Here is a 25,256-nt window from a genome sequence, read left to right on the forward strand (position 1 = left end):
ATCTTTGCATTCATCTTGACTGATGTTTTGTTTCTGGCTATATCTTTTAAAAGAAGAGAAAATACATTCTTCCTCTTACAAATGTAAAGTTGACTTCATAAGCAGACCCCCATAAAGACTCCCGCGCTCAGCTTTATAGGCTCACACGGGGGATTTGCTGCCTCAGCCTGAGCTAGTATGCTATGACCAGGAGCTTAGTTCGCTCACCGATCCATCTCTGAGGGAATGTCCTTCCCTGAGAACCTGAGAAAAGTAGTTTCCTGGAGCTTTAAAAGTTTAAAAGTTCAGCGTTATTTAGAGCTTTGTTTTTGTGCCAGTGCGAGAATTACAGCAGCTCGCAGGTAAACTGAGCTTATTTATGTTTTACTCCTCCTCCTTCCTTTATTTTCTGTTTCTCAACCAGCTGACGTGGAAGCGACGTGACTCATATCTGTCCTGTAGCCAGACGTCAGGTAGTTTGTGGCCTTTCCTTTACATCTGGAGCTTTGTGTTGTTATTTAGGGAGGATGTGTTGACGCAGTAACAATCTCGCCCACATCACCAAGTATTTTGTCACGGTGGGAATTAAAATGTTTGGACCTGATAAGTTCTGCACTGAGTTGGTGTTAAACAAAACAGAGACTTTGCTTGATGTGAGTAATTCCAGTCACAAAATTCACAAATTCTCTTTTCTAATGTAACCAGTGCCTCAGTCACCACTGTGTTTCCTTATTTGGCGATCGTGTGTCACTTTTATGGCGTATGTAACTATTGGAGCTGTGTAGAGCGAACGTTATGATTCCCACGTCTGCGTGTTAGCATCTACTAAAGAGTCTGACTGCTGAGGGTTTATGTGAAGCGTCTTGTTATGGCACAGCATTAGGAAGTAGAGAGCCATCATCCATCTTTGCATACAGTTTGCGCTGTTGTGTGTGTGTGTGTATGCAATTTCAGTGCCAATTTTGGTGCAAATGTCGGCATGAAACCATTTGGGCTTCGTCTTACTGGGCAATTTTCTGGATCTAACACATACACATACACACATACAGTCAAGTCTGGCCTTTTCTCTCGCTGCTGATTGTTTAGTGCAGCAAAATTCATTTTTAAGGAGGTTGAACAATATTAGGAAGAGTGTCAGCCATATGAGAGTGACCTGCTTCTTCTTTGTGATTAGTGAGCAGCTCAAAGCGAATTGCAGAATGTCAGGTCTCTTCTATAGTTGATTAAACACCTGCATTCATCACACCACATCAGAGAATGTCTCATCCACAGTGTGTGATTTTTTTACACACGGCAACATTAAATGTCTGTGGACAAACTGACAACGATTGTTAGGAGAAGAACGTTAGATAAATTAAACATTCATTAAAAAAAAGCCCCATTTGTGTTTTGCATTGTGCAGAATGATCCATTTGACGTGAACAAGCAAAACATGTTTTAGCTTTAGCTTTCTCATTAACCATTTAGATCTTCTCGAATCAAATTTAATCATAAGACTGTCAAACCGTATTTGTTTAAGGACAAGGGCTGTTTCACTTTGAGTTTATTTCCTTTGTATCCCCAAGGACATATAATTATTTCTGATTATTGCAAAGGAGGAGACGGAATACAGTGCTAAAGACTTTACCTGGAGTTTGCATGCTTATAACCAGTTACAATAGAAGCTGGTTCAAATGCTAATTGCACCATTTAACGGCATGTTTGCTTGTTGCGATTCACTGTCCATCTTTCTGCTTTAAAACGGGCTGATGTCTGGTCCATACCGAATCTCACCCAGCCTCCACCAGCTGATTCTTTCTTCCCCTTTATTCCCTCAAGCAATTTCTCTGACTTGCACCCAGTTATGTCTGGTTGCACCAGCTTTGGCTGTAGCTGCCAAATTTGCATGAAAATAGTTGGTCATGCCCATTTCTGTTTCTATGCTCCTTGAGCAAAACAGAGTCCTGACTGATATTGTAATACGTACAATACATTAAATGGAGCCTTAATTGCACTTAGCACCTCTTACTTTAGTTTTCACTTGAGTTTGCACTCCCCAGGTTTAGGGGCACGCTTTCATTGAGTATTCTACAAAAGTATGTTTATTTTCCATTTAAATAGGAAATCCATCTGCAATTTCTGTGGGATTATCAGCAGAGTGCAGCTTCTCTCCAAACCTGATAACCACGCTTTTCTACAGTCGACGTGCTGCCAGAGGCACCTCATGGGGTGGGCTACCTGAGAAAACCTTGTGTTTCACATATAGTACAGTCAGCAGTGATGATCACTGCTAATGTTATGGGGGAGAATGGATGCAGCCCAATCCCTGCAGGGTTATGTTAGTCTCTCTTTTGTTGTCAAGAAGGATGCAGGTTGAAAAGCGATTGAATGAAAGGCCTCGGGCTAATCCGATACAAACAGGAGGTCACTGATATTACAGGACCTTAGTTGTTGCTTTACTGCATCATATGAAGAAAGAGGAAAGATGTTTTTTTTTTTTTTTTTTTTAAAAAAAGAGCAAATGGAGAAAGGCCCGAGCAGAAAAAGGGAAAGGTAAAAGTCTTAAGGGATATGAGTGAGATTTCCGATCTCCCACTCATTGATTTCCTGCTTCAATGTTTCTTGATTGGTACAGGATTCTTACTCAGTCCTCCTGGGCGTCTGCAGATCAGGTGCTGCATTGGATTTCCTCATTCTGCAGTCAGTTGTTGGACGTCCCAGTGTGCATGTGAGGGGCTGAGGGGGTTCGATAGCATTCTGATCACAGACTTACAATGATGGGGTTTTAGATGGAATAAATGTCTCCTTGTGTCTTTGGGAAAACATTTTTTTTTTTTTTAGTTAACAATCAGAAAATAATAATAATAATGCATATAGTGAGGCAGGGCAGCGTTTGATACCCGTACAGGAAGTGAGATAAGACAGCAGCTCCTGTGTGGATGCTAAATATGGTCTGAGGCCAAGCAGTTGGTAAGCTTAGCTTTGCTTAGTGTAAAACTTAAAAAAAAAAAAAAAAAAAATGACCACCTGCATGTGGAAGGATTAAAGACTGTGTCAACAAGGGACAGAGGGATCAGGTGACCCTTGTGTTTGAGCCACAGGCACAAAGAGACACACAAAACAATTACAAAGAAACTGAAGATGACTGAAAAGACACATTAAAAGACCCACAAGACAACAACAAAGCAGCTTAAAAACAACCACAAAAATAGCCCGCCATATAAACACGGAGACAGAAACAACCTAAATATGGTCTAAACAGATCTAAAATTCAGTACACATTTAGAATAGGAGTCTTTGTCCCTTGCTGGAGGAAGTCTGTGTACCAGGGACTTATTTTCTCATATGTCCATGTTAATGCTTGTTAAGCTCAGAAAAGTGATGGTTTTAAATTTCATTGATTTTAAGACATCGCTTTGGCATTTGGCTGCAATATATATGTGTTTATTCAGCCTTACAGCTTCCCCACACTGTTTTTCTGAGCTTATCCAGGTTTTATGCTAAGATACGCTAATTACTCACTAGCTCTAGCTTTGTATTCAGGGCAGAGATGTGAATTGTATAGGCGCTGTCACTTTCCCATTGCTGTTATGTGTGCGTTTATGTTGTAAAATGTCACAATGGTCCCCATGCTAACAAACAGGCGTTCTGTGCCAAGTATTGTGATGATAAATGAAGTCTGTCACCAGCTCACGTCTTTCTCTATAAGGCTGCTGTGACATAAGGTTTGGAGCATGTCGGGTACCTTGGTACGTGACACTAAAAAAAGCGAACCCACATCCATTTACCCTCTCCCCTAAGTCCATCCTATTTTTTACGAAGGGGGGCTTCTAAAATAAAATCAGCTGTCACTGGATCCTGGGGCCTCACTGAGCTGTAGAGCACACCGCTGGAGCTGGTCTCCAAGCCTCACTCTGTCTGGCTGTGCTGGGTTACGCTTGAGCCTGTTTCTGTTTCCTGGAGGTTCCTTTTCTGTTCTGTTGGATTCTATCATTTGAAATAAAGAGCACCCAAAACAGTTCAAGAAGTGACGCAGGTAAGCGGTGTGTGTGTGTGTGTGTGTGTGTGGACTTTGATATGAACAGAGGTGCCTGCTGTCAGCACAGCTCATTTCAAGTGATTTGGCACCTAAGCAAAAGCGGAAGCAGAGAGATTGGCAATGGTAGATGACATCTGATAATGAATTGGTTTGATGTGCCCGGGCGGCAGACGTGAGTCATCTTTGGTGTAAAATTGGAAATAAGATGAAGTGGAAGAGGATGCATTGTGAGCCTTGTATAGAATGAGATGTGATATTTCAGTTTGTTTCTGTGATTCCATCAGGATTCACGCATTGTCATAAAACATGCATGGGCTTGCTTTCCTTTTGCTTTCGACCAAACGTAGCCAGGAGGAGCCTGTCCTGGAATATTTTCATAGTGTAGCAAATTAAAGACAAAGTGCTTAGCCCAGCATAAGGAAATACTCTGGGGCCACCAATTCACAATGTAAAGAAGTTATTTTGATAGATTTGACAGCTCAATTATTGTGCCTGTTTTGCTTTCATCTGTAAAGGAGGAAATCGCCCTCCATGGCTGACATTTCAATTAGCGTAGCTCGTTCTGACTCTCGTGTCAAAGCTCGAAAGCCAAAAGGTTTGGTCAGTAAGTACTGAACAGAAAATTGGGTTTTGTAAGAGGAGAGGGCAGGAAAGGAGGTGACACCTCTGTGATTAGGAAACAGTCTCAGCTTGACTCAGATCTATGGGCCTCGATTTTAGCTGTGAGCTACAGCCCCATTCTGAAGCCTCTCACACCCATAAACTCTGAAATTACTCTCTTGTTCGTGTCCCCCCCCCCCCCCCCCACACACACACACACACACACACACACACACACACCACCACTTCCCTGTTGCCGGACACATTCTCCTCAGTTTTCTCAATTCCTAACACGCTGTGCCGCCTCTCGCCTCCTCGCTTCCAGCTGGAGCGAGAAGACGGTGACAGGGAGGTCAGCGGTCCAAGCTGGGCTCGATATAGCCACTGAGTCGTGCATGACCCCCTCGCAACCCTCCCCTCCCATTAACTTGTCCAGGCCTCTCCGTCTTCCATCCCCCTCCCCTGTCCAGTGCCAACATTTGTGGCTTTGCTGGGGAAATGAAGAGATAAGAAGCTAAGACCTTCGCCCTCAAAACAGAAATGACACCAGATCTTGGTGTAAGTCTGCCTGTGGAAAGGTTTGATCTGATATCAGTACAGCACCGCAAACAGAGATTTGGCCCTCTGTAATTTTGAGCATCTTAAGCAGTGAATATGTGTTTGAAAGGTATTATTCATGCTAATTAAACATCCGTCGGTGCCACTGATAATTAGTGGCAGCAGAGGGAGATTGTGGAATCCTTAAATAGTTGAGTTTTTACTTTTTTTTTTTTTTTTTGTCTCTCTCACTCATGCATCCATTCTCCCATGTCCACTCCATAAATCTCCTTGTTACGGGGGAACATGACGCTGCAGACAGAGGCCGTTTTATAAAAAGGCTGGGTTTATTTTCTTCCTGTCAGCCTCTCGCTCCTCTCCTCCCCCCTCATCCCCTTCCTGAGCCTGGTTACCTCACCCCCATGCTATGGCAGCTTTGTGTTCAGCAAGCCCCTTCTCAGAAGCTGGTGATATCCAAAGCGCCGTTTTTGCTGCACTCGGGAATCAAAAGCCTTCGTGTCTGTGTCTCCTTGACAGCTCCAGACTATGACGTGTACATTTATCTCTGGTGATAAATGAAGGCATTATCCTTGTGCTTCTGCCATCAGGCTGGTATTGGGTTATGCTGCCACCTCAGGTGTAGGATTTCTGACCCATATTTATAGGACGCGGTGGGTGAAAAACCCGGTTTATTTTCAGACGCTGCTGTCTCGGGCAGCCCATTTCTCTCCCTGACGGTTGACGGTTACTGGTTACACTAACATGCCACACGTAGCAGAAATCTAAAAATGGTGGGATGAGGAGAACATGCTTTTGTCACATGGCATCTGTATTAAGGCTCAGTCACAGCAGAGTGAAATTCATCCACACATTTTTGGGATGGAGTATCTGTTTGTGATGCATATTTATCTTGAGGCTTGGAGACATAGTTGTTGGGCTAGAAGTGAACAATTGATATTATAACTGTGCATATTTTACATAAATATGTATCCATTCCAAGGGCCAGTTAATAGCTGTTGATATTGGAGGAATTTAATTCATATTAACAGAAAAATGCAAGCATCTAAATTGTTTTGAAAGTATCCTCAAATATCCAGAGGATTTAAATCAGTTACAAATGTGTTAGCCTGGTTGTTTACAGGCGAATAAATGCATGTAGTTACATTTTACAGCACACGTAAAAGAGTAAATAAGGCATTTTCTCACAACTGTCTGACAACAATATCTCAAAAAACAAAAAAACAGTTGTTATAACAGCGCTAATGAGCTGAACGTTAACTTCCTCCATTTTGTACTTTGTAGCTCTGTTACCGCAAAGGTCAGGAGACTTTGCAGTAAATGGGGAGAGAGGGAGGCTTTTTCCCATAAACAATGTGTGTTGAAGGTTGTGTTGTATGTTGTGTTGTGACTCATTTGGACATAAGGTTAATAAATTAAAGGCGCAAAATAACTGTGACTTCTAAAAATACTATATAAAACCACTTAATTTAGCCTACTTGAACCTTAAGTGCGGGAATCAAAAAGTTGAAATTGAGTCGAGGAAGGAACACAATTCAGCACTTGGTCTATTACCAGCTGAATGACGTGCTGTGACTTCAGTCCACCTCAAAAAGCAGGTTTTTAAACTGCTTCTTTAATGCATGACTGTTTGTTCCACCAAGGCAACATCAGTCAAGTCCGTCAGGATTCTAGAAGCAGCCGATTGAACACATCTGAAAACATCAATCTGATGTGAAGTAAAACTCACTCTGAACTTATTTACGTCAAAATTATCGACGTTGGAAGCCCCCCTATGCCGAAAACGCAATGAGAGGGGAGAATTTCAAAACATCAGAAGGTGAAAATGTGAACAAATAATGAGGCAGAATCATTTCTATGTGTGATCTTCTCTCATTCCAAGGCGTTGTTGCCTGGAGAACGCGAACATACTGGCAGCTTAAAGGTCCAGTGTGGGTGTATGTTGAGCTTTTAATGGAGCCTTCTGTGTTGCCTAATGAAGCTTTGTAGCACAGAAAAGTCAAATGTAAAATCAATATTCTGCTCTAATTGGCTATCTGTCGGGATATGCTGAGCAATAGGAAGAATCATAAGGTACTGCTTTGTGATTGATGAGCATTATGCTTCAGTTTTGTGTCGACATTTGTGACGGATCGTCTGCCTGTGGCCACCTTTTTGGTTAAAATAGCTGCAGCATCCGGAACTATGCAGATGTCTCTATCAAGCTCAGGATGGCATTTTCTGCAGATCTGAAAAAGCCACGAAAACAAAAGCAATTTTAGTTTAAACGTCCAAAACCTGCACCTACAGCCTTTTCTTTACGTTGTTAAAGAAATTCGTGTGTTATATTTTTGGAAGGATGTTGCTCTGTCTGCAGCAGCTAAATAAAAGTCTCTTCTAGCGATTCAAAGAAAAACAGTTGGCTCCAATATAATGACAGAAAACTCATATACGCAAAACTGTCCCTTCAGGCCAATTACGAAAGGGTATGCTCTGTGTGAGTCTTCCCCAGTGAGCCAAGAGAGTAATAAGGTTGCAAATATTAGCTGTGGATAAAGCTGAGTTTGGTTTGCATGCATCAGTGAAAGGTGCTCATATCTTAAATATTCATTTCTTTGCTTCTGTTTGTGTGGCTGCAGGTAGATCCAGCTCAGGACTTTCAGAGGACAGGGCCCCGAGCGCTGAGGACCAGGAGGCCGAGCTGGTGTCAGTGAAAGAGCGGCTGGCGATGTACCAGGCTGCCGTGTCCAAGAAGGAAACCAGCGCTTCCTCCTCGGCTGCGGTAAGACAATACCTCCACAGAATGTAACAAGAGATGGCAGAGAGGATATTATGGCGGCAACCAGAGAAAAGGCAGATGCATCATACACAGAACTAGCAGCGCTTTGATTAAATAGTTAAACTGACAAACTGTGATAGACGTTACTGATATTTACGGCCACATCTCTGTCACAGTCAGGCATAAATCAGCTGTTTTGTTGAATAGGGGGTAGGGGGGGTGGGGGCGGAACGACTCTGCTGGGAAGGTGGGGTCATTTGTCAGTGCCATGGAGGTCAAAACACAAACCCTCAAGAGTGTGAATGGGAGTCGGCAGGAGTCATCAGCAGTCACGTCACATCGGGCTGCTGTCTCAGCAGGATATATCAATAATTTCTCAACATGCCGTGCATTTTGAAAATCACAAGGCTGATTTCACATCAATTGGAGCCAGTTCTGGAGCCTTTACCTACATTTAATTCAGCACCAAATGTAGATTTTGAGATTCCCCCCCCAAATTAAATGCTGCACCACTATACTTCATCTGACAACCTGTTACTTTAAGATGAAGATTTTATATTAAAATATAGCAAACCTGTAACATCTGATTCCTAGTTAGAGGGCCTATCCATCACCATGAAGCAAAAGAAAAGGGTTGTAAGTAAAGGAATAAATCAGGTAGAGCATTCGTTACAGGCTGGCAGCTGCTATTGCTAACGTTGGCATGCTAAAGATTAGACCTGTTAATGGGAGAAAACAGAGATAGTAAAGACATTCAGGTCTCAGGTGGTTTCTTTTTATAAGTGGGTTATAATATACTTGGTAATACAAAACAAATTTAGCTATTATTGAAGGTTAATATGTTTTAGAATGTCTTCATATTCAATGTAATGATTTATTTGTATTTATTTGGAAAACTAGCTATAGTATACACCAAAAAGAAAAAAGCCTAATAAAGGGCTTTCCTCACAGGCTTTCACCAAATAACTACTAATTTCAGTGTGTTGTAAATCAACAACCAGAACAGTCTGAACGCCTCATCCATGTAAACAAAATAACTTAAAAAAAAACAAAACAAAAACAAATACATTTTCTAGCAGAGAGAACAAATCCACTTAAATTTTTGGAAGCTGACAAACCATCCCGTTTCAACATTGAGTGGAAAAATATCAGATCTCAGCGCAGCACACATTGATCTTAGGCATAATTCTCAGCACCATGTTCATATTCTGTCATCTGCAGATTTGGTATAGTCCATATATCACCAGCCAGCTGCTCTGAGCAAACAAACTCTCTGAAGAGACCAATATTCATCTCCACTGTGCAGCACTGTGTACACGGAAATAAAAAATTTGATGTTCAGAGAAAACATTTCCCAAAAATAAATGGAAAGATAAGTCCAAGTAGTCGAGGTGTTACAAGGTATTACTTTGCTGTTTTCATCTTTCTACTCCTATTAATTATCTTGAATCCCTTGTGAGGGGGCCGAACCGCCGAGGTGGGAATGTCGTGCACTGAATCCACGAGATGGGGGACTCAGAAGTTTTCAGGAATCAAGGTCCTTCACTGGTGAAGTTCAGTTCACAAGCAGTCAATTCGATTTAAAGCAAAGAAATCCAAAGGAGCAGGTTGAGGGTGAGACGAGGTCAGGGTCTGAAATAGGGTTGAATGCTAAGAAACAGCTGCATGAGGGAAATAGGGGTGGGGGCAGTACAGGAATTACTGCAGCTCCAGCCAAAAGGTCCTTTTTGCTCAGGAAAGTTCCTGAGTTACTGACCTTGAAGTACCTAAATGATAGCCATGATGAAAATAATAAGGAAGGGAGTGTACTAATGAAGGGAGATTATATATTATTCAGCTTTTATAACAGCTGGCCAAGTTCTTGACACCTCTGCGTTCCTTGTGGCTTGAGATAAAGCTGAAAGCTTAACGTTTGAATGATTCCCTGGTTTTGGCTCACACTCCAATCCTCATCACATCAATGCACGAGCCCTTGAGGTGGAAACGCTACAGGTGGTGACCTGCCACCTCCTGGTGCCTTTTAGACATCACAAGCCAAGAAAGTTACTCCCCTCATCAACACCGCAGTCGGCAGACTGGAAAGATAATCCAAGTGGTGGTGCACAAATTAATTAAAAATACAAAGATGAATAATTGAAGCAGTTCATCATTGGACATAATTAAATGGTAATAACTGAATGTTGTCGTCCTAACTGAAGCATAGTTTCATCATCCTGATATTGAGCGTTAGCTGGTCACAGGCTTGCATAGCAACAAGCCACTCGAGTCCAAGCTTTACAGCCGTTTCAGAGCATATGAGAGGTGTTGTTAACTTACATGCGAGTGCTTTTCTAGCTGCGCTACCATCACAATAAAGCTCTGCCACAAGTGCCTTGTTGCTTTTAATGAATGGCTGTTTCATGTAATTATCCTTGAAAGTAACACCGTTGGATAAATTATGCAAATCCTTCATATTTGTAAATTGATGGTTTAATGAGACCAACAGAAAAGCGCGATGCTTCCCCAACAGCAGCTTCAGCGGCCCTCTTGCTGCATGGCGACTGTCGGCGTGGCAGCTCAGCAACCTTCGCAACCTCAATGGAGCCCCCTTGTCAGGCCTCATGTGGCGGTTGCTGACAGCTGAGTGGAGATGTTTGTGTGTAGGTGTGAGGGACGGGTGGGGGGAGGGTCACAGGAGTCCTGTTTTTCCTTCCATATCTTGCAGCTGTTGTCTGCATGTCCACACACAAGTGACAATGTGTCACTCAGTCTGTCCAGTCTATCATCCAGCAACCCTGCCGCATGAAAAAGAAATAATCCACACTGTGTACATTTTCTATCCAAAGCAGCATTACTAATGAACCTACAAGTTAAATAGTGTTGATTGTGTATATTTGAGGGAAACATTCTGCAAATAGCGTTTTTGTTTATAATATGCGCTCTCCTACAGTTGGCTAAACAGCTAGCTCAGTTTGGCATATAGACAGAACAGGTAGCTCAACTCCGTCCAGTGTAACAAACATGCAGAAATGTGGAAAGGTAAATTTATACTTTAAATGGGAGTTGATCGCCTCACTTGGTGCCATGACCTCCTGGAGTGAAAGAAACAGTGCAAAAATGAATATATATTCTGTTATTTTGTCAGGTTTACACTGGTAGGTGGAGTTACTTTGCCCCATATTTTCTACAAATCTCTAACCTTTGTACAAAAGTAGCTTTGTGTGATGGGATGATGGACTCTCTGGCATCACAGCCTAGTTCTTGTTACAGTTGATCTTTAAATGTAAATGACAAAACCAAATTAGCAGTGTGTCATTTTCCAAGATTTAATTGAGTGCTGCTTCGAATTCAACTGTAATTAGCCACATAATTCAAGTGGAATAGGCCAAGAGAAGGGATTCTATAATGTGCAAATGAGAAAAAGGCAGAAACTCATTTTGCTTAGGAGACGTCCCAGCATGCATATTCAAGCCGACATTACATGGCAGTAATTATAAATGAAAGATGTTGATTTCATGTCATATCAATGCATTTGCACCTTGAAGAAGTAAAATATTGATAACATGATGCTCTGCCACAAAAAGTCACTGACCTAAAGTCCACCCCAATAACTTTAGTAAATTGTAAATTGCATTGCATCCCTAATTTGCATTAAAATGAAAAATAAGGGTAAGGCCGCTCACACACACACATCAATACACACAGAGCATCAGGATTGGAGAATCTCGGATATACTGCGTATTCCCAGAAGCTATATATGCAAAAGCCATAAATGTTTTATTTGCAAAGTAATTGACAAACCCAAAAGGAGATTATTGTATCACTGTGTGTTCAAAGCTAGATCTTCTCAGGTGAAGACGCCGTCCTCTATACTAATGAGATTTAGACAGTATTCCTCTGTCCTTTAAGCTATGAACCTTATTCATGCCATAACTTGGTATTTGAAAGTTTTTTTTTTTTTTTTTTTTCCTGCTCCAATCATCAGAGAGATTGAGGTTGTATTGTTTAAGCTTTGTTTTTTTTTGTTTTTTTTAAAAAGGTACATATCCTACTTCTTCTTCTTCTGCTACCCCAGAGGATGCTAAAGGAGAATAATCTCCATCACTGATGTTATCGTATTACAGCATTTTACAGCACATGTAAAAAGAAAACCAACACTGTTGACGTGTGCGAGACCATTAGCATGCAGTAATGCCTCTGTATTCATGTTTGTATTAGCATAAGTGAATGCAGAACGTATTCATGAACAACGAGACCAGAGATTGTTGGGCCAAAGGCATATCTAATCTCTTGAGTCTTTGAAAACTGGAGTCTTTCACCGAGAGGTGCACAAAACGCACAGATTTCAGATTTGTCATTTCTTCTATGTGTTCTTTGCTTTTAGATGATGGATGAGTCAGAGGCGTGTTCGCTGCCTGGTGGCCTGGCCAGTGTGAAGAGGCAATTTGAGACTCAGGAGTTTGCGTCTTCATCCTCCCAGTCAAGCGTCACCCAGTTTCATTACCAACAGAAATCTGTCCAGGTGAGATGGCAATCACAGCCACTGTTGACGGATTTCAACTCATTGGCTACATGACTGCATGTGATCACAGCTGGAATTAGACATGACAGTTCTACATATTCATCTCCTTAATAAGTCAACATTTTGTGAGTTAATCCTATTAATTTTGCCGTAAATACAACCACCTGAACCTTCTGTGTTACTACTAAGTTTACGGCAGAAGATTAATCCTCACAGAAAAAACATTCATGTTGGATCCTGTTAGTTTTATGGGCCACCAGGTGAAATCCATCCCTGCAAATGATCATGTCAACCTTGTATATTGAACGTAAATGAGAATTGTGTCATCTAGAAAATGAAAACATGTTAAATTATCCATTTAGGGGTTTTATTAATGTTAGCTATAGTTAGACATAATTATGTTTTGTCTAAAGGAAAAATATCTAATTTCATTCAAATCACACATTTCTTCTCATGTACATGCAGCAGCCCAGCAGCATGAAGCTGGTTGCTTGAATGCAAGAAAGTTGATTTCAGTGTTAATTTCACATAAGGGAGTAAAAATAGAGACGAAGCTTCGCCGGATTGGGTTTTGACGTGCACCGATTATCATTTCCATGCAAACTTGTGTTTCGGACTTAACGCTTACGTGCTGTGCCAGGAGGGGGGCAACTGTGAATGTATGCGATAATATGTTCACATACTGAGTGTGCAACTTTCGCTTGTGAAATGAATCCCTTGAGACACTGAAAATGACAGATTAGGAGAGATTTTTCGGTTGCGTTTGAAGTCAACAGCGCAGAAGATGGATTACTGCTGTCATTCCTCGTAACAAGTAAAGAGAGAAACATGAATGCTACTGATTTACATTCTTTTCTAATTCTTTTTTCTTTCAATATATTTTTTGGACTTTTATGGCTTTATTATGATAGTAAATGGCAGTGAGGCTAGAGAGAGAGAGAGAGAGAGAGAGAGGGCCGAATGACTGGCAGCATAGGTCTCTGGCCGGAATCGAACCCAGGATGCTGCAATACGTTGGCATGAGTGTGAACTCACCCACGCTCCCCACATTGTACTGTCGCTCTTAATTGGAGTAAAACTTGGCTGCACTGCCTGCGACTCTGAAGCAGTCTTGTAGGTCAAACCAAAGAGGGCACTTTGAACTTTGTTCATCTTTCTTCCAGTATCACCCAGCGCGTGGGGAAAATGCCAGAACACGTTATCGGCCCGGGATGGGGCTGTATCTGACTGAAGTGAGGTCAATTCTGCCCCTTCATGCTTCTCCCCATCTGCTCATTCAGGCAGGAAGCAGAGTGGATTCATTGAGTGCACAAGGACCTTGCTGAATGCTAAATTTTAAATAGGGGTTCATGAGGGGAAATGTCTGAGTCTGTTTGATTGGATTATCGCTTCAGTGCTGCAACAGAAAACCACTCTCCACTCAAGCTTCTTCAAAGGTGTAATGTCTGAATTATGTTTTAAAGCTGGATGTACATCAAGAAAGATATTATCCTGACATAAGTGGTTTAAGTACACCGACCCCCCCCAATCCCCTTGCCATCCATGTATCTTTCATGTTAACAGCAGACAATACAAGCAAATATGATATTTCTTTTTCATCTCATTCAAATTGCATGAATATCACTGGAGGAAATGGCTGAGGCAGTTTCATACAGTTTTTGTAATCTATTGCTGTTTTTCTCCAGCGCTGAAATCCTCCTTCAGTGGATTTTAAACTTAGTAGCTCCCTTGGAAGCTGCTTGGTAATGGAAAAGCATTTGTTACCAGCCACAGAGGGATTTTATTAAGCTTTTTCATAACACAAAAAATATTTTCTTGCTGTTTCTTACAGCTCAGTCAGAGGGTGATAAAGCCGTGGCTTGTGTGTGACCATTTTTTGCATGTGTGTGTTTTTTTTTTTTTTTTAAGAGCGGTTCATAGTTTCTTCTTTCCCATTCCTCTGTTCCCTAATAGGAAACATCAAGCTCCTCTCAGGTGACGGTGAGAAGCAGTGGCAGAGAGGCCGTCCCTACCACAGCCATATTTCACAGTCAGCAAGAGGTAACGCTTGCTACTCCTGGCATTTATTACTGACAGGCTGCTAATAAATCCCGTCTTTGTTATTTCAGAACTTAAAATGAAAACATCCCATAAGACTCTTGTAGATTGAAAATCTTTTGGACGCTACTGTTGATTTTTCATTAGACTGATCATTTATCCCCCATCTTTTCACAGGTGGCCCATGATCAAAGAGTCCACCATAGCCATGTGGCTGGCAGTTTCGGGAACCATTACGATGAAACAGGTGAGTCTGTATATACCTTTTAATATTGTAATATTGCTCGTTTTTATTACAGCACTTCTTGTGTCCTGTATATTAATGATTGTTCTCTCTACGGCTGAATAACGGATGAGCTATAAAAATGAGCTGGAGTGCAAATGATTTTCTATTCAGTGCATAGTAGCAAATCTAATCCGGTACAGTCAGGAAGGTAAAATATTGGAAAGCGGAAATTGGGCAATCACTGCTGCATGGTTTCAGAAAATGAAAACTACTCAGGTTTTTAATGAAATGATTTATTTCCCCTTCCAATCCCCCTGAGCTCCCTCACTGCGAATGACTTAATGAGGTGGCCTTCTTCTTGTGTCTAATTCAGTTATGCTCGTTGGAGGAGAGGACCTACCAAAGGTTTCGACTCAGGCTTTGAAGCAGCAGTATGAAAAGACGATTGAGGAGGCTGTACCAGCCAAGGAAATTAAGGTGATGATGCTGTCTGTTTATCGAAATAGATGATAGTTTTGTCTTTTTCATAAGGCATCAGGGTGAAGTTGAGGCCACATCATGAAATCATCAAAAGGGAAACTGCTCATGATGGAGAGTAAATTGCAACGGATAAAAGACATTGTCATTACAGAGTAAAGTCAGGGGCACTTTTTCCCCTGAGTGTAAACAGAAAAATCCAGTCTAAAACCACAACCCGCATGACTGTCTGCAGTCAATAAAGCGATCTTCAATGAAAAATTCTATCAAGTCTTAAATTATGACCATGCATAGCACACTGCGTCGAGGTCAGAAAGACTGGAGATTTGTTAAATTAGGTTTGAGATTGTCCACTCTCTCTTCTAACTACCTTTGTTGTTCTAGGTTAAAAATTGATTCTGAATTTATCAAACTACCCTGTACTTCAAAGTTTTACCCAAGGATGAAAAATGAGGGAAATGTAACAATATAATGTCCTTCTTTCCTTAACAAAAACTAATTATGGACCAAAGGTTGATGTGGATGTCAGCCAGTTTCAGTGGGTACCAATAAGCCAGTCCTCCAAAACTTCAGTAAAGACAAGTTATGACTCTTCCTCCACTGTGAGGACGGCTACTGCCTCATCGGTAACTTCCAGCTCATCAGTGGCCCATGAGGCGACAGAACTTTTCCCTCCCCCACAATCAAACTTGCTGCCGGAGGTCCCAGCGTGTGACGTCCAGGTTCAGGAGCCAGCATCCCAACACAAAGTAACTGTCAATAAGGATCAGTTTTTCAAGCACAAGAGCATGGCTGAACTGAAGCGCCTCTATAAACATATTCACCCAGAAGTCCGCAAGAACCTGGAAGAGGACTTTATGAATCAGCTCACTGAAGCAGAGAAGAAGGACCTGGAAAGTGAAGAGGTGATGGGGGATGTCCAGCAGGTGTGCTACATTTTCGAAAATGAGGGCAACGGCTCGCGGTGCTCAAGCCCTGACTGCGAGTATGTGGAGTGGGATGAGATCCTAAAAGGAGAAGTGCAGTCCAGGCGCTGGATGTTTGAAAACAAGCCGTTGGATACAATCAAAGATGACACCCCAGATGAGAACGATGAGAGGAATATTGCTCAGCAGGAAATCATTGCCGGTAAAGATGTGAGATACACAGCTTGGATGTTTGAGACTCAGCCCATGGATGCTCTTGGGACGGAGACTCCCGATTCAACTGAGCAGTCCCAAAAACTGATGGATCTCGCAAGAGGAGATGTTCGAACTGCTACTTGGCTTTTCGAGACGCAGCCACTGGATTGTCTGAATAAGATCTACCAAGAAGACGAGCAGGAGACAGACACTGTTGTCACCAAAGACATTACTGGAGGAGACGTCAAAACTGCCAGGTATCTCTTTGAGACGCAGCATCTAGATTCCCTTGGAAAGACAGAAACCATTGAGGAAAGCCACTTCCTGAACCTGAAATCGGAGCTGGAAGAGATTAAAGGGGACGTGAAGACAACCACCCGCATGTTCGAGACCGAGCCCATGTGTGTCATTAGGGGGGATGCTGGAGAGATGCTGCAGATCACCACCATCCGCAGGGAGGAAACTGAGAGAGGAGACGTGAAGAGTTCACGGTGGATGTTTGAAACCCAGCCGCTGGATATGATCAACAAAGACCCTGCTCAGGTGAAGTTAATATGCGGGATATCAATGGAAGACAACATTCAAGGCGGTGTGAACAAAGGTAGATGGCTTTTCGAGACAAAAACACTTGATACAATTAAGGACGAGGAATGGGAGAGTTCCAAGAAGCAAAGAGAGGAAATAATTGGAGCTGACGTGAGAAAACAATGCTGGATGTTTGAAACGCAGCCGATGGACACTCTGAAAGACAATGACAATGCTCAACCTTTACCGTCTGAGGAAATTGTTGGCGGTGATGTTAAATCAACAAAACATTTGTTTGAAACGGTACCCATGGAGAACCTCAAAGAACTGCTGGAAGTGGGAAAGCTTAAGAAAATGGTTGCATCTGAAGAAGAAAAGGGTGACGTGAGGCATCAAAAGTGGGTCTTTGAAAGCCAACCACTGGAGAATATTAGGGAGGAGAAAAAGGAGATCACAAGGACTGTCAACATTGAAGCACTCGACAAAGGAGATGTGACAAACTATAAAGAAAGGTTTGAAAGTATGGATTTAGGAAAGTGTGAAGGAACACAGAGAATTCAAGTTGAAGGTGTCACAAGTGGATCTGTCAAATCCAATAGAGATCTTTTTGAATCCACACCGATGTATGCCATGCAAGACAGCTCTGGTCATTACCATGAAGTGAAGACTGTGAGGCGAGAGGAGATTGTGAAAGGTGACGTGCGCAGCTGTAGATGGATGTTTGAAACGCGTCCTATTGATGAGTTCGATGACAGCATCAATAAGTTTCAGATCATTAAAGGTATATCTAAGCAGGAGATAGAGTCTGGGGACGTGAAAACAGCAAAGTGGTTGTTTGAAACTCAACAGCTTGATGCCATCAAACATTTCAGTAATTTAGAAGATGAGGACCATAAAACTAAGGAGAGTGTGGAAATTGAAAAAGGAGATGTGAAGACTTGTAGGTGGCTATTTGAGACACAGCCGATGGATGTTCTGTATGAAAAGGTGGAAAAGACTGAGAGTGATGTCGAGGAAGTGCAAAAAGGCGACGTCAAAACCTGCACTTGGCTCTTTGAGACTCAGACACTTGACAACATACGTGATCACACAGAGTCTGAGTCCGAGACCATTCTGAAAACTTGCACCGTAAATCAAGAAGACATCCAAGGAAAAGATGTGCGACTGGCTCGCTTCCTCTTTGAAACAGAGAATCTTGAAAACATCACAGGGGAGGACAGCAGTTCTTTCAGGAGAGTCACCGAAATCGACGTGCAGTCGGGCGACGTGTCCAGGATGAAGTACATCTTCGAGAATCGTTCATCAGACATTATGAGCTCCACCTCCGAGGAAATGATGCAGAAGCTGAAGACGCAGCAGGCAGAGGACATCCAGAAGGGAAACGTGGTAAACTGTACCTGGATGTTTGAGAACCAGCCAATTGATGCCATCCACGATGACATCAAAGAGATGAAGGAAACCCGCACTGTGACTGACGTTCAGGGAGGCGATGTTGATAAAGGCAGATTCATTTTCGAGACATACTCCCTTGATCAAATCAAAGAAGACTCATCAGAAACTGATATTTCAAAACTAACGAGTATCTTTCGAGATGAAAAAGAAAGAGGAGATGTAAAAAATTACACAATGATGTTTGAAACTCAGCCGCTATATGCCATCCGTGACAAGGAGGGCCATTATCATGAAGTGACTACAGTGACCAAGGAAGAAGTGATGAGAGGAGACGTGGTGGGGGCCCGATGGCTGTTTGAAACAAAGCCGCTTGATTCAATTAGAGATTCAGAGGAGGTCTACGTTATCAAAGCTGTGACTGAAGAAGGAATCAACAAAGGAGATGTTAGCTCTGCCAGGTGGAAGTTTGAAACGCAACCACTGGATGAAATTACTGAGGAAATAAAAGTAAGATCAAAAACAGTTGCTGATATCCAAGGCGGTGACGTGAAGACAAACAAGCAGCGATTTGAAACCGATGAGACGTCTCAAAAGTACATCAGAACTGTTAGTGTGAGCGAGATCCAAAAAGGCGATGTCAGATCTGCCACATGGATGTTTGAAACTCGCACAATTGATGAGATCCATGGCGAAGGCGCTGAGTACAATGGCATGGAGAGGGTGACAAAGGAGGAAGTAATGAAAGGGGATGTCAAACAGTCTGTGTGGCTGTTTGAGAAGCAGCCCCTTGACACTATCAAAGAAACTGATAGCACAGAGCTTGTCGTGACAAAAGAGGAAATCCCACAGGCCGATGTGAAGTCCACAACGTGGCTGTTTGAGACCACTCCTTTTCACAAATTCAATGAAAGCAGTGTGGAGAAAAGAGAAATAATGGGTAAGAGTATCAAGGAGACGCTCGAGGAGCTTTACTGCCAGAAAATGGTGGACTCCCAAGGTATCCTCATTGAAGCAGATGAGATTGGTGATGTTCGCATGGCTAAGTATAAACTCATGAACCAGGATGCCCCACAAATCCAAAAAGAAGAGGTAATCAGGGGTGACCTGGGCAGCATTATGATGAATCTCCTGAACCGCAGGGAGACCAGCGAAAGGGGAATAACAATTGACAAGGAGGAGCGAGGGAACATCAACACCACAGTGAAGCAGCTATTCAATCAGGAAAGAGGAATCAATGTTGAAAAAGAGGAAATTATCCGCGGTGACATTCAAGAGGCAATAAACAATCTGCTAAATAATGAGGGCTCCTCCAAACGAGGCATTCTGATTCAAGAGGATGAGAAGGGAGATGTGAGGATGACTATCTATTCCCTTTTAAATAAAGGTGAGACGGCTGGTATGGAGAAAGAAGATATCATACAAGGGAACATCAGCAGAACTCTTCATCGTCTTCTATCCAACTCAGGTGGCGAAGACTCTAAAAAGATAAAGGTCGGAGACATGGAGAGGGGGAACGTCAGCTTTTACTCCACATGCATTGAGTCTGGAGCTTTGGATTACCTGAAGCAACTTCAGAGCGAATCAGATGAAGGTGAGCAAAAGGTGGAAAAGGAGCATATTATTGGAGGAGACATTGAAGAGACCAAGATCTTGCTGCGGAAGAATCAGCAGCAGATTGGTCGCACAGTGGCAGAGGAAGATATAGTTCCCGGTGACGTGAACAGCATTGTTCAAGTCTTCATGACAGAGCCGGCTGTTAACTACAAAAACTTAGAAACAAAGGATATTGTTAAAGGTGACCTTAGCGCAGCTTTGGATTCACTGACTCAGGCTGTCAATCAGAAAGTAGTAATAGACAGAGAAGAGGTGGTTAAGGGAGACATACCCACCACTTTGAGGTCTCTGGAGGAGGCCCAGCATCTAGCCAAAGAAATGGAAAAGCCGGAAATCATCAGGGGAGACATCCGAAGTGCCCTTGAGTCACTGGAGAAATCTGCAACCACTAAAACGGTGACCGTTGAAGATTTAGTGCCAGGTGATATCAAAGGGACCTTGAAGTCCCTGGAGGAGGCAAAGCAAATTGTGAAAGAAGTGGAAAAAGAAGAGATTGTCAAGGGAGACATTCACACCGCCATGCAAAGCTTACAAGAGGCATCGAACGAGAAAAAGATTTACCAGCACCAAGTGAGCGAACAAGGCGATGTTAAAGCTACAATCCAGCTCCTGCTGGAGCCGACAGCATCACCGAGAATGCAGCGCAGGGGAAGCACTGAAGGAGATGTGAAGACATCCATAAAGTGTCTTTATGAAGGACAGGAGACAACGCAGTTGGAGAAGGAGGAGGTAGTAAAAGGGGACGTTCAAGGGGCAATAAAGTGCCTGATGGAAAGAAAACAGCATTCAAAACCGAAACGAATGTATCCTCAAAAGAAAGCAAAAGTGACCATGAAAAATCCATTAACTGTGAAACAAGAGGAGCATGAATGCTTGCATGAAGTGAAGAGTGTGACTGCAGCAGTCAATCCAGCTCCTGCTGTGAAAAACCTCTCTCAGAGCAGTGAATCACAGAAGCACACACAGAGGCACATTGAGAGCAAATCAGTGAAAACACAGGTAACGACCCAAGAGGGCCACTCTGTTACTGAAGCCAAAGCAGACAATACCATTGGGGCCTCTCAGCAGAAGAGCATAAAAGAACAGAAACAGAAAGCTCTGCCCCCGCAGAAAATACAAGCTCCAAAGCCTGTTACAATAAAAAATAAAGAAATCACAAGTAATGAACAAACTGAGGCGAAAGCAGCTGATGTGACTATGATGAAAAACATGCAAAAGACAGCACAGACAAATATTTCAAACAAGCAAATATGCGAAACAAAGACTATCAAACAGGTGCACACTACAGTGACGGAGAAAACTGTCAAGCAAAAGCAAAATGTGACAGTGTCGGAGCAAATGTCGGTATCTCAAAAACAAACAGAGGATAAGGCGCTCATGCAAAAGCAGAGCATCAAAAGTATGAAGAGTGATCACCGCAACCTGGACGTGAGAGGGAAAGGGATGATCAAAAAGGTAAAACCGGAGATACATTTCCCACCTCCTCCCTCCTCTCCACCTCCACGCTCAGAGTCTGAGTTCTCCCTCCCTCCTCCTCCATCGCCGGTGCTGGAGAGTCCAGCTTTCCCCTCGTCCAGAGCTTTTAACACGATGCATGACAGCGACCTCCCACCCCCACCTCCACCACCTCCGCCTCCCATCGAATGCACAAAGTCCGAGCCTGACTTTTTCCCTCCTCCGCCTCCACCCCCTCCTCCCACTACCTCTCCAAGCAGACAGGATTTTCTCCCTCCACCTCCCTCACTGCTGGAGCTCAACGCCATGCCTCAGCCTCCCCCTTCAAAGCCAGGGAAACCCATCGGCAGGCCTTTGTTCAAAGTGCCCAAGCATCCAGAAGAACAGAAGCCGGCCGTACAAGTTAAACCCAAGTGGCAGAAAAAGCAGCCAACACCTCCACCACCACCGCCACCACCTCCATCTGCACCCCAGCTCCCTGCTGATCAAGGAACATCCTCGTCAACAGAGAGAAAAGAAGAAGCTAAGGTTCAGGAAGTGAAAAATGAAACAATCCAAACGATTGAAACAAGCAAACAGGTTCAGTCTGAATCATCAGCAGTGTCAACAACAAAGAAACTAAGCACCCCAGAAGTAAAACCAGTGCCAAAAGAGCCCAAAAGGTTCGTCCCACCAATCAAATTGCCCCCACCACCTGACTCTAGTCCAACTCCAACCCCGAGGCCTTATGCCCGCAAATTTAAAACCCCTCTCATGATGGCAGAGGAACGGTATCGCCAACAACGGATAGAGAAAGAGGAAACGGAGAAAGCTGTCGTCACAAGTCCCACTTCTCCACCAATTAATGCTGAGATTTCTTCACCGCACAGCACAGACAGAGAAGTGACCACAGAAGTGACAAAGACTAAAGAAGTTGAGACGATTTCCAAAGAGGAAACGCTGGCACAGCACCCACCTGCCAAGAAAGTCCCTTCCCAGATCCCTTTGAGCAAGCCTTTGATCTCAGTGGTGAAGAAAAAATCAGCCCAAGAATCTTCAAATGTGTCCGTAGAGAAAAAGCATGGCACCAGCGAGCATGTCGCAGAGAAAAATCTCTCCACTAATGCAGTTAAAAAGAGCCATGCTGCGCCCAAAAATCAGACTGTTTCTGTTTCGCAGTCCCATCAAGAGGCCTCAAATACAGAAGTCCAGTCATGCTCAAAGGTGGTATCTGCCTCAGTCACAGAGCAGCAGCAGTTTATTAAGAAATCCAGCACCAGGTCTATCACTGCCACACAGAGTGCTGTCCAAGAAAATGTAAATCTTCAAAGCCAGGCTGCGGTCACATTGAAAGCTGAGGATGTAAAGAATATTAATGTGCCTCTGACACAGGAGGGAAAAGCGAGTCCTTCTCAACCCACTAAAATTCCTAAGGTAACTCCAAGTTTCAAGGTGAAAACTTTTAAGATGCCACCGGAGAAGAGAGAGGAGAAATGTGATGCTTCGGGACAGAAGGATGTAATGAAAAGTGAAGTGCATTTACAGCAGGATAAGAAAAGTAATGCACTACAGACGAGGGAAACAAAAGTGAATCAGGAAAGCAACCTGCTGACATCAGCAAGAGCAGAGACGAAAACAGAAATCAAAGTAAAGGAAAAGAAAAGTCAGGTGACCCCAGCTGTGCCAGAAGTCCAGATTCACATGAAAAAGGGGAAGCAGATACAGAAAAATGAGACTGAACTAAAGCTGTCGCCATCTGTAACGGCTTTAATGCCTAAGGTGACGAAGACAACATCTGCAACTCATCAAGGACAAGGCCATGTATCTGTCACCCACAGTCAGCAGAGCACAAAGGCAGAGCGCGTTCAGAGACACGAGGAAGTGGTGGTGACTGAGAGCCATCAGAGGCAAGAGGCTGTCCAGGTGCAAACGCAGCAAATAAAGCAAGAAGCCGCAGAAACAAATAAAACACAGGTAAAGGTGGGGAAGTCAAAAGGTGAGATAAAGTGTGTATCAGCGAAAGGAACAGGGAAAATGTGTAAAAAAGATGAGACTCATTTAGAGGAAATCACAAATTCAGAGAGATGTAATGTGATGCAGAAGCTGCTCGCTCAAATAAAAGAGCTGGAGGGCACGCCGAGCAAAATAGACTCCAACGCTGTCAGGATGATTATCAGTGAACTCCCAGAATGGCTGACGGGAGCTGATGAGAAAAAAAATTTAAGCGAAATAGCTAAACAGCAGAGTAAGAAAAAGTTGAAAGAGATGATGGTCTATGTGAGAAATATTGCTCAAACAAAGCTCACATTCTTGGAGGAAAGCTTGATAGCTGTTGAAAAGCAGCAAGAGGAAAGGAAAGAAGAACAGCCAGCACCACCGCCAGCGCTTCCAAAACCAGACAAGAGAGTTTTCAGCGGGTCGACTGCAAAGATGTTTGGCTTCTCCAAAACAGAGAAGAAGGTGGTTGATGAGAAAAAGTCGCTGCAAGAGAGCAAAATTCACAAGGAGCTGAGTGAGGCGACAGATCGTAGTGTGTCCTCTCCGTTAGCCAGCATCCGCACGCCGTCGCCCACCTTTATTAGTATTGAATCAAGGAGGGTGGACTCGCCGCTCAGAGTGACACCTTCTCCTCCCCCGTACAAATCCGTCGGGACGCCTCCGCCGCCTCCTCGCAAGTCCTACACGCCCACGTCCACCTTCAGCAGGGCTACGCCATCCCCCACCCTGAGCCGCTCGGAGAAGCTGATGAAGCTGAGAGACACCACCTCGAAGCTCTCCCGTGGCGTCACCCCTCCACCTCCCATGCCAGTGCCCGAGTGTTTAGCAGCTGAAAGAGAACAGCCGTCCCCGTCATTTAGCGACAGGGAGACTCTCACAGAGAAAAATGAGCAGGAGTTCATCAGCGCTGCAGAAACGGGGGATTCCATGATGTCTGTCAAGGACAAAAAGTCTTTCTTTGAGGAGGCACAGCGGGCTGAGGTAAACAGGACATACATGCGGAAGGATCCAATCGATATCCCAGAACGTCTGGGACCTGACACTGAGGAAGGACCCCCGGCTGAGGCTGCAGATCTGCTGAAAGAGGATCTCCCCAGGCTTGACCTGTCTAAGCTGGTAAACAGGTTTGAGTCTCCAAAGCCAAAGGTTTACACCAGGAAAGACCCGATCGTCATCACAGAGAGGCTGGAAAGTGACACAGAGGACGCAGAGGCTGAACTCCAAACGCCAAGGACTGAAGAAATCAAAATGTTCAAAGTGAAAGCTATAAAGGATGTGTTTGAAACCGGAGAGCACAGTTCCCAAGCAGCCCGGGAGCTAAGAGAACAAATAGAACGAAGAGAACCCGAGTCGGCCTACTCAGAGGCGGTGGGTCACTCTGAAACCACAACAGTTACCGAGCAGTTCTGCAGCATCGATGATTTCGGTAACGTGATCATGGAAGAGAGGAGCGAGACGAATCCGGGGAGCACCCTGACCCGCGGCAACCCCCCGTCTTACGCCGACGTGGTTAGAGGCAAAGTTGCGACAGTGGCCGTGCCCCCCGACGCCACCACGGAGGAACTGCTGAGAAGCTTCCAGCAGTCGTGGGCTGAGAGCCAAGGCGTTTTCCAGAAGCTGGGCTTCAGTGTCTCAGAGCAGAGGACTTCCCAGATAGTAACACACCAGCAGGAGACTGTCGTGACGGGTAAACTGAGCTGTGCAGCATGAAGACACTAAACAAGCGTGACGGTGTGTTTAACTTGCTTCATGTGTGAAAATTTGAAGACATTGCCTGCATTGTGTGGAAAGAAAAGGAAAGCATTAACATTAGTTTGACACTGTTGTTTATGTCCCCTTGAGTTCCTTTGATTTTTTTTTTCTTTTTTTTCTCCCCTCCCCCCTTTTATTTGAAATGTCTCCCTAAAGCTGAGAGCAGCTCGCAGTTTAGATGCTCACAACATTTAATATTCACAGGTTACACTTTGTCCTGTTTATTCATGCCTCTGATGTGTGATGCTGGCAATGATGCCAACATATTG

The 25,256-nt window shown here is 43.6% G+C and overlaps 1 protein-coding gene across 2 annotated transcripts in view; it reads left to right on the forward strand.

Annotated features, from left to right (window-relative positions):
* The window catches only part of xirp2a (xin actin binding repeat containing 2a), a 47,262-nt gene that overhangs the window by 18,813 nt on the left and 3,193 nt on the right, over nt 1-25,256 (forward strand). Inside the window, exons 3-8 of one of the 2 annotated variants that reach the window (XM_029516492.1) lie at nt 7,771-7,913; nt 12,274-12,411; nt 14,365-14,451; nt 14,626-14,695; nt 15,048-15,151; nt 15,664-24,912. In XM_029516492.1, the coding sequence (XP_029372352.1) occupies nt 7,771-7,913; nt 12,274-12,411; nt 14,365-14,451; nt 14,626-14,695; nt 15,048-15,151; nt 15,664-24,912 (9,791 nt within the window). Of the gene's footprint in view, nt 1-7,770; nt 7,914-12,273; nt 12,412-14,364; nt 14,452-14,625; nt 14,696-15,047; nt 15,152-15,663; nt 24,923-25,256 lie in introns of both variants that reach the window. The other variant, XM_029516501.1, reaches the window with a different exon arrangement.

This window comes from Echeneis naucrates, chromosome 2 (genome assembly GCF_900963305.1).
Source record: "Echeneis naucrates chromosome 2, fEcheNa1.1, whole genome shotgun sequence".
In the NCBI taxonomy this organism is placed as follows: Eukaryota; Metazoa; Chordata; class Actinopteri; order Carangiformes; family Echeneidae; genus Echeneis; species Echeneis naucrates.